We start from the raw sequence: 10,029 nt of genomic DNA on the forward strand, positions 1-10,029 counted from the left end.
TGCAGCGCTATTAGTACAGACACCTAGGCAAATTCATTACGCACAATGGCAGAAACACGGACGTACTTAAAATAACTCCAAGGCTGTTTTGTTTTCTTGCAGCTTTAAATAAACGAGTGGCAAGTGTAGGCTAAGCAGAAAAAGGTAATTAACTGAATGTGCAATTTCACCTTTTCACTCGAAGCAGAAAATAGAAACATCTGTTGGTGTAGCCCGATTCAATGTGTGGTTGCCTAGTGACAACAGGGAGTCTGAAATGGAGAAAAAAGGAAGAGAGCGTCAACTAGAATAAGAAAACAAGGCAAACCAACATTTTAGTACTGAAACGCATCTTGTATGAGTTTCCCATTCATCATAAAGGTTCAGGTTCATTCCATTGTCCTCCTTCAGTCCTCACACAGCTTCAGGTGATTAGCGATTCTGTTACATGCATGTAATGAATCTTAACATTTTTTTTTTTTTTTTTTTTTTTACCAGAATGGTCTCTCTTTCTCTCTCAAATCAAAATTTCTTCAGCTAATGGTTTTATTTTTAGTGCATTGTTCTTGGTAGATATGCTCACTCACAGCACTTTCTCCAATTCTCCATAGTAAAAAGATGAATAAAAAAATGTTGGTTTTTTTTTGCATGAAATGCCTATCTGTACTGTAAATTTTGTTAACTATTATTGTTTACAGTTTATATGGCAACAGATGGGACTTTAGTCTTTTACAAAAGCATTTAATTTTAAATCAGATAATTATTAGGCCTACATAATATTAACATATTAATAAGAAGAAAATGTGTTTGGTGCATAGTTTGTAGTTCATTAATCAAGGTCAAACTGTTATTTGCACATCCATTCACCACACCCAGGGTTGCATAATTATACCACAAGATGGTAGCAAGGAGCTAAAGCAGGCCCAATATTTTTCTTTCAAGTCTTGCAATGACATCCAGTAACACTCAAGCCATTGCACTTGTTCCAGCAATTAGAAAGAGATGCCCATTCTCTCATACAGAGTATTGCTGGCACCATTGCCCAGCTCAATGCATGGATTGAAGTTGCTAAGCAACAGTGTGCACAATAAACACTGTAGGAGTACACAGGGATGACAGCTGGTAATTTACGGAGATTATCTGGCTCACAGTGTGTTATTGCACCCTTTGAGATTAATTGAGACTATTTAACTATACCGCAACCCATTATTGGCCATGTTTTTGTGGGTTTTTTTTTCTCAAAGCACTACAGAAAGCAATGGGAATTGCTCATCTGAGGTCAGCGGAAAGCTCTCATAATTAACAATATGTGCAGCTGTTCGATTGTCCTGCAACAGGAAGTGCTGAATGTCACAGCTGTTGCTTATCTAATGTGCACTACCTTCTGCACTACACCTGAAGGATTAGAAGCAATGTGGGGAAATGTTACAAAAGGTAATTAGAGACATTTTCCTGAAATTAATCATTCCTCTGTTGAACAAAAACAGCATATGCTGGTTAGGTATGTTTTGAAGCATGGAAGTTGGTTTATGCTGGTCCTTAGCTGGTTTGAGCTGGTTTAAGATGGTCAAGTGCTGGTCCTAAACTGATGGACCATCTTAAGACTAGCATAAACCAGCTTTCATGCTTCAAAACATACCTAACCAGCATATGCTGTTTTTTCAGCAGAGTCTTTCTCAGTGTGAAATGTATAACTTACAAGTTACAAGAACGTATTTTTGTGAATTCTGCTGGTGATATGTTTTATCACATGTCTGCACATCAGCTGGCTTTGAACTGACTCAAAATCAATACCAGACTCAAAAAGGATATTTTTAGCTTGCTCACATGTCTTAGTTCATCTTCCTCAAACAGATCATGGGTACGCCCAATGATGGATATGTCTGAACTACTTTCTCATTGTTGGCTTGGTTGAAAGCTCGGTGATCCAGGGAATGAATTGAGTGTGGCTCCGAGTCCATAAGGATGACTTTGAAGAACCCCGATCAATAATGTATATCCAGTTTATACAGTGAAATAGGTGGTCGTATATGTAAATGATGCTGAAAGCTATATAGAAGGACTCATTTAGAGACCATATTTATCAGCAATCCCATCTGAAAGTCTTAAATGGAAGTCTTCTTCAGTATAAGAATGAGTCATATCTCCACTCTCTTGCCCTTAGCTGTTATAGGCGGCAGCCTCACAAAGATAAAAGAAATTCTGGGCCTTTTATAGCATGGGCTCCGTAGGTCGTGAGATAAAGCAGACGTGCTATCAAATGCAAGACGGTGTCAGGGGAGACTAATGGAACTAAACAAGTAGTGTGAAGTGGGTGTTCAATAACTCTGCAGACAAGCTGGACATCATGATACTTTCAACAAATTATTAGTGTGAAATGTTTCCATGGATTTGAAGGTAAACCATATAACCATTGGTTATTTTCTTGCTTTATTCTAAGGCCAAACATATTTGGAGCATCATTAATCTTTACCCACTCCATGTTGCTGCGTGGACACTCTTATATCATCTTTTCCCACTGATGCCGTGAATGGGGTTTGGCAATTTAATTTCACAAGTTAAAGAATCAAGAAGGAATCACAGGTCAGTTGTGTTTAATGTTTCTCTAACAGTGCAAATTAGATGCATGCCATCTGGTTATGTAAAATGATCACTGTAAAAAAATACGCTCTATCTACTCAATAAAATTGTGTCAATAGATTACAAGCAATATTATTAATTAAATTCAACATATAAGAATTGAGTTAGAACTAATCAAATTAATTCCTTAAAAGTCAACAATTTAAAGGTGCAATATGTAAGAATTTTGCAGTAAAATATCCAAAAACCACTAGGCCAGTGTTATATACTTTGTTCACTTGAGTACTTACAATATCCCAGATGTTTCCTGCTATTTGTAAATCGTGAGAAATTGCAATTTTAACCAAGGCTCCGGGACGTGTGAGGAGTCGCCTGTCAATTGCGTCATACCCGCGTTACCTTCGGTTTCCGGTTTTATTTTGTAGAAATCATGGAAACGCTTTAATATATTACATGTTTTAATAGACAAGGGAGCAACTGTTTTGATATATTTATAGACCGAAAACTAATTATTGTTATATAGCTCAACACGTTAAATATTATTATTTTCTTGATTTTTTTTTTTTTTTTGCGAGTACCATGCTTTACCATGCCTCAGAGAAAAACACTTTTTTGTGAAATAGCTAACATAGCATAATCAGATGCAGCTTTATTTTTATTAACAGTTATACATAATTTTCTCCATCATACAATACGTTTTAAAATTAATTGCATGCCATTTATCAACACAAGCCATCAAGTATTTAATATGATATTCTAAAATCGATCTATCTTACTGCAGTGTGTAAAAGTGTCTCACAGCAGCCGCCGAGCGAACGCACAGAGTAACGTTATAACATCATTTTCAACACACTCAAATGTATCTAATATGATAAACAGAGCTGCGTTACCTCATACTCATGACCGGAAAAGCGGAAGCAGCGCCAGTGACTGTGTCATAATAAAAGTTCAGCTCCCACAGCACTCGGTCCTACTCTGCTTCATACTACGGTAACGTTAATAATCGCATCTATGAACATGATTTCTTCCCGAGTCCTATCCCGAATTTTTCAACCGGCTGTGAGGTGAAGACCACATATCCCATGATTCCGCACTCAAACTTGCCGTCATCAATCTACGCCTTTATTTTGAATAGGCCTCTAGCGACCTCTAGCGGACTGAAAAATTTACATATTGTAGCTTTAAAATGTGTAAAATTAGCAAACACCATTACCAAAACCACGAACTGACATAAAAAGCAGAGATGAATCAAATTCATCTTTGATGTCTGTCTGTTATTCAGATATTTTTGTTTAAATTTTACTTAAATTTTAATCATTTTAAATGGTTGACATTTAAGGAATTAATTTGATTAATTCTAACTCAATTCTATTTGTTGAATTTAATTAACAATATTGCTTGTAATCTGTTGCTAAATTTTTTTGGAGTAGATATAGCAAATGACAGTGAATTCATAATCCTCTAACAGACTTAATATTGACAGATATTTCACCAATAAAAATAATATTGATTGATACTGATTAATAATACTGATTAATCTTAAATAATGAAATTTGAAATTAAAATAAATCTGAACCAAATCTGAATCCATTAAACAATAAAATAGTGTGAATTAATTTATTTACATACAAAAGACAAATAAAAAAAAAAAAAGACCTCTCTTTATATGGCAATAATTTAGAGTGCCATCAGAAATCATTCTAATGTTAATTTGTTGCTCAAGAAGCATTAATTGAAAGCATTAATTATTTTTTTGAGCTTATTATGTCCCCCCCCAATGTATGTAATAAATTGTCCGCCCAGTGAGAATTACATTGAGTTAATGACCCAAAATAACATTTTGTTTCTCTTGGGTTCTCTCTTTCTCCCTTTACAGGGTCTGATGTCAGTGTTCTGGACTTGACCAAGTAGGAAGAGTCCAACAAAAAGGCAGAGGCTGAGAGAGGCTAACACACCCTCTAATCTCCCCAACACTCCACACAGTCCTGCAGCACACATGCTCACAAACACATACACACACACTTCTATCTCATCTCTCTTGCACTAAACATGCTCTGTTGGGAATTGAGTTTAGCCCTACTGTTCACCGGCTTCTCAGCGTGGGCTCTGCCTTCAACCAACATCAAGATCACACAAGGTGAGTGCCACCAGAACCAAAGACAAGGATACAACGCAGACACAGATAATATGCTTTAATTAGCTTTTTTAAATAGGAATAGATAGTCTCAAGCTAAACCAGAGCTGCTTTGCCAAGTTATGGATGCTTCTGTTTGTAATGTATAGTTTTAACCTCTATTTTGCAGTCAGCTGTCCCATTGAATGAGAATGGGACAGTACATAAATGCTATGCTTGAAATGTTTTATTGATTTACAAGAGCTCAGACTAACAGTGAAAGCACATTTAAAGGTTAAACATGACTCATATTTAGTAGGCAAGAAAAGTTTTCTTGTAAAATATATCAAGTTGAAAAAATATTGCCACAATACTAAGTAATGCAGTTAACACTTTACAACAAGTTTCCAGTTGTTAACATTAGTTAACATGAAATAACCATGAAAAATACTTTTAAAGCAAACTTTATAAGTAAACTTCATAAAGTGCTTTCCTTATCCACAAATCCCATAACATTGAAATTAAATGATCAATTATTTATTTAGAAAGCTTTTTTTCTGACATTAAGCTGACTTAAATTATTGTAATGTATTTATATAGTGTAATATTTAACATTTTCTCTGGAAAGTGTACCATATTGGTTTTTGTTGCAGACTTTCTTTAACTCGTGCACAGCTCAAAGTAAATTGAATCCAGGCTGCTGTAAAAAGGAAACAATGACAATATAGTTTGTAATCATCTAGATACTTTCCAGATGATGTTTCAAATAACATAACATTGTATTTTTGTAGTGTTATCAAGTGTTTGACCTATTATACACTCATATCTGATTTAAATCCAAATAAACTGCTAAAGGATTTAATGTCATTACCATTTCCTCTAGCACTGCCCCTGCAACTGTCAGACTCAAACCAGCCTGTGACATGTCCGCTCTTCTGGACTGAATTTGAGGGTTACTGTTACCGCTTCTTCCCCTTGAACCGCACCTGGGCCGAGGCAGATCTGTACTGCGCTGAATTCTCAAACGGACACAAATCAGCCAAACTCACCTCCATCCACAGGTATGATTCCTCACCGACAGTGCTGAGATCCCACAATTTGTCTTACAGTACAGGATTTTGCTGGACATTTTATAACACATGCGCTTTCTAATAACTTTTTTCATTATAGCTGGGAAGAAAATGTGTTTGTCTATGATCTTGTGAACAGCCGTGTACCAGGAATTCCAACAGATATTTGGATTGGCCTTCATGATAGAAGACAGGTAAACATGATATCATTCTCTATTAAGCGCAACACAAAACATTCCCACGCAGTGCATTTTATGAATGATTCATTGATATATTAAGTTGCAATATTAAGCAGATTCTTAGTTACACCTAAAATGCATTAACAGCATCACTTACATGTGTTGTAAAAGGCAAGCCCAGTCTGTCACTAATAATCTCATGAATGGAAAATATAGTTTCTTTGAGTGACGTTTAATCATTTCCAGACACTGGTGAACCAATATTTTGGTCTAAAACCAAGTTGACGTTGATAGTTTATGAATGACGTAACAAATCCTCTAATTGGTAAAGCATTGGTTTCAGATGATCCAAAGCTCCTGATCTGTGAACTCATGCCTGGCAGAATGACTTTATTTATCACTTCAGGGTCAAAGGGCAAGGAACTAGCAAACGTGATAGCGTTGTTAATCATAGTTTGTTGGTAGGAGGGCACTATGGAGTGGACAGATGGGTCACCCTATGAATACAGTTACTGGGATGGAAATCAGCCAGATGATGGCATCCATCGCATCCCTGAGGAGGAGGACTGTGTGGAGATCTGGTACAGACAAAACAGTGGTGAGTGTTGCAATGAACTGAATCACTAATTATTATGGCTATTTGAACAACTGTGAATAATTTAGTTAATTTAGTACAAATAATATAACATGATAAAACAACAACAAAAATGTTTAGCACTGCTATCCTTCAAAAGTTTTGGGTCAGTAAGTTATTTTTAATGTCTCTTATGCTCATCAAGGCCATTATTTGACAATAAATACATTAAAAATAGTAATATAGTGAAATATTATTACAACTTAAAATAACTGTTTTCTATTTTAATGTATTTCAAAATGTAATTTTGGAATACTCCAGTCTTCAGTGTCACATGATCCTTCAGAAATCATTGTAATATGCTGATTTGCTGCTCAATAAACATATATTATTATTATTATTATTATTAATGTTGAAAACAGTTGTGCTGCTATTTTTTTTTTTTTTTTTTGTGGAAACCTTGATACATTTTTTCAGGATTCTTTGATGAATAAAAAAATCTTACTGACCATAAACATTTGAACAGTAGTGTGTCTACAAAAATACTATATTAGCATAGTATTAAGGCTCGTTCACACCAAGAACGATAATGATAACTATACCGATAACTATATTTGCGTCCACACCAATGAACGATAACGGTCTGTTTACTCTAAACATTAAGTTAATGCGCTGCAGTTTTAAAGTGTTTTTTTGCTGTTCTTGTTACATTTACATGTCCTCAGCATGCTATGTTTCGATTGAATAGCTAGTGTAAATGATCTAATCTAAAAGTGAATTTACCTGACGAAGTCAATATAGTGGAATAAAAACAACGGCTAGTCTTTTTCACTGCGACCTCAAAGGAAGCAAGACAATGTTGTTGAAACTTGCGCTGGATACCTGATTGGTAATTTTATGTTACACTCTTTGCTAGCCTGGCATAATGGTCTAATCGTTAATATTTCTCACCATTTATTCCGAGGGTATGACCAATTGTTTTCCATATATCCATTTTCTTTAAAGTATCCTTGAAAAGGGGGGTTGACTTGCAAACAGCGGTGGCTTTTTCTGGACCTCGGCGATTAACTTCTCTGCAATGTCGTTTGCCATTTTAAATGTTATATGTTGCTAATGTACTGTTAAATGTGGTTAAAGTTACCATCGTTTCTTACTGTATTCACGGAGACAAGAGCCGTCGCTATTTTCATTTTTAAACACTTGCAGTCTGTATAATGCATAAACACAACTTCATTCTTTATAAATCTCTCCAACAGTGTGTAATGTTAGCTTTAGCCCATTAGCCGCAGCATAGGCTACTATCAAACTCATTCAGAATCAAATGTAAACATCCAAATAAATACCATACTTACGCGATTAGACATGCTGCATGACGAACACTTTGTAAAGAACAATTTTGAGGTTTATATTAGCTGTGTGAACTTTGTTTTGGCACTGTTTAAGGCAAGCGCGAGCTCGGGGGTGGGGAGCATGAGCATTTAAAGGGGCCGCAGCCTAAATCGGCTCATATTTAATGATGCCCCAAAATAGGCAGTTAAAAAAATTAATAAAAAAAAAATCTATGGGGTATTTTGAGCTGAAACTTCACAGACACATTCAGGAGACACCTTAGACTTATATTACATCTTTTAAAAAGACGTTTTATGGCACCTTTAAATTTGAATGGATTCTGATTGGCTGTCAGCTGGAAAAAAAATCGTTCTGAAAGTGATTCCAGCGACATCATTATCGTTATAGTTGTGGTGTGGACAGTGCTATTCTTCTATTTAGAATGATTTTTAGAACTATATCTTTATCGTTATCTTTTGGAGTTATTGTTCTTGGTGTGAACGGGCCTTTAGTGTACTATTTGGTGAATCAGAATATGTTATAATTAATTCTATTTTTAACTGATTGACAGCCCCACTAATTATGTAACATTACTAAGAAAAGGCATTACAAATTGGAGAAACTGTTTGCATTTTTCATTTTTTGCAGCACTGAGGTCTTGGAATGACAACAACTGTGATAAGGCCTTTCCATTCGTCTGTAAGATTCCTACACTGGAAAACTAACCTCAGATCTAAGATTGTTTTTCCAGTTTTTTATCATCAACAGTGACACACCTACATCCCTCGATCACAAGATGTCCGTTCGTCTGCATCCCTGCAGTGATGATGGCCTCTCTCTAACCTGTTATAGGCATTTCACACGCATTTCTCTCCCCCTTCCCAATCTCCTGTCCCTAATTACTGTTGCTGTTTTCTTGTTTCTCTGGGGCCATGACTCATGACACACACATTCCTTTGTTTAACACTTAAAACTGGAAATTAACCTTTTTTTCTCACCAGTGGTGCTGTTGATAATATGTTAATATTGATGATATTGTTGGGAATTATAGTTACAGTTGTAGCTAGAGACCTGCACTGGTCTCCACAGAGTTGCAGTATTGGTGTTATAGACTAAACATTTAGTTCACAAGGAAAAATGAGGTCCCCACCCTTAATCATCTGGCTTTTCATTTTTTTTTTCAAATAGGGTATATTTGCAGAACCCCCAAATGTTTATTTTTGTAAAAAGATGGTCATATTTTTGGATGTGGATGTGTCCATATAATGACTCCTAAGTCTGGATCTGGCATCCGGAACACTGTCCATGTCCGTCTGTGCACATTTTATCTATCAGTGACCTAGAAGGTGAGATTCTGAAAGAGAAGGGATTTAAATCTTTGTTGACTGCAAAGCTTCAAAAGACAGAAAGAGCTTAACCTCAGCCAGGCTTTTAACCTTTCCACCTTTCCTGCTTTTCTCTCCAGCTCATGGGCCGTGCCAATTAGTGACCAAAATCTCTCTGTTCTTATCCACACACAGCTGTTGGTAAAACAACCTTGCGCACCTAAATTTTCACCACTGACAGGGTTGAGCAAAATTCAGAATTTTAAAGACTGTCTTTTTTTCACTTTTTAAGTCATGAGCTGATTTGGATTTTAAATTTGATGGTTTTACAATTCAAAGAAATTTAACCCAGTCACCTGATAGAGGAGTTTGGTGATGAAATAAATAATTACATAATTTTCACTAAATTTCCATCCTTTTTTATGTTAACTTTTGCAAGTTGGACATCGTTGACCATCGCATTATCGTCTTTTGCAGTGTCTTGCACTGTTGTACATTAAATGTATCTTCATTGCTATGCGTCTTGTGTTTTTAAACGTACGGAGTCCCTAAAGGCACATGGTGAAGGGGCAAAAAATGAGATGGTAAGAAAAATTGTTTGTCAATGCATTTCTTGGAAAAAGGTTTTGCGTTACCCCTAGAAACTTTGTATTCGCTCGCAAAACTTTTACGTTCGTTTTGCGAGTGAACGCAAAGTTTCTCGGGAGAACACAAAACATTTTTCCAAGAAATGCATTGACATAATTTCTCTTCAGACATCTCATATTTTTTGTGAAGTACAGCAGAGAGATAATTTTGTTGTCAGATGAAAATCTCAGCTGGGGGCCTTTAATTGCTATTCTGAATTGACATTTTGTAATAAATGCCCATGACACAAGGC

The 10,029-nt window shown here is 35.9% G+C and overlaps 1 protein-coding gene across 7 annotated transcripts; it reads left to right on the forward strand.

Moving 5' to 3' along the window:
- Window positions 1-16: 16 nt before the first annotated feature.
- clec19a (C-type lectin domain containing 19A) lies at window positions 17-9,666 on the forward strand. 7 transcript variants are annotated; one of them, XR_007186728.1, is made up of 9 exons: window positions 1,202-1,413; window positions 2,420-2,562; window positions 4,436-4,696; window positions 5,556-5,733; window positions 5,843-5,936; window positions 6,387-6,519; window positions 8,473-8,523; window positions 9,013-9,170; window positions 9,290-9,666. XR_007186728.1 is itself a non-coding variant. In XM_048204513.1 (8 exons), the coding sequence occupies exons 3-8, from the start codon at window positions 4,609-4,611 to the stop codon at window positions 9,048-9,050; spliced, it is 582 nt and encodes a 193-aa protein (XP_048060470.1). In that variant the 5' UTR covers window positions 17-144; window positions 2,420-2,562; window positions 4,436-4,608; the 3' UTR covers window positions 9,051-9,666. The 7 variants fall into 7 exon arrangements, 6 of the variants coding, with proteins under 6 accessions (XP_048060470.1, XP_048060488.1, XP_048060465.1 ...); XM_048204513.1 differs by lacking the exon at window positions 1,202-1,413 and adding an exon at window positions 17-144 and having other exon boundaries at window positions 9,013-9,666; XM_048204531.1 differs by lacking the exon at window positions 1,202-1,413 and adding an exon at window positions 188-407 and having other exon boundaries at window positions 9,013-9,666.
- The last annotated feature ends 363 nt before the right edge of the window (window positions 9,667-10,029 follow it).

The sequence above is a fragment of the Megalobrama amblycephala genome, linkage group LG1 (genome assembly GCF_018812025.1).
Source record: "Megalobrama amblycephala isolate DHTTF-2021 linkage group LG1, ASM1881202v1, whole genome shotgun sequence".
Classification (NCBI taxonomy): domain Eukaryota; kingdom Metazoa; phylum Chordata; class Actinopteri; order Cypriniformes; family Xenocyprididae; genus Megalobrama; species Megalobrama amblycephala.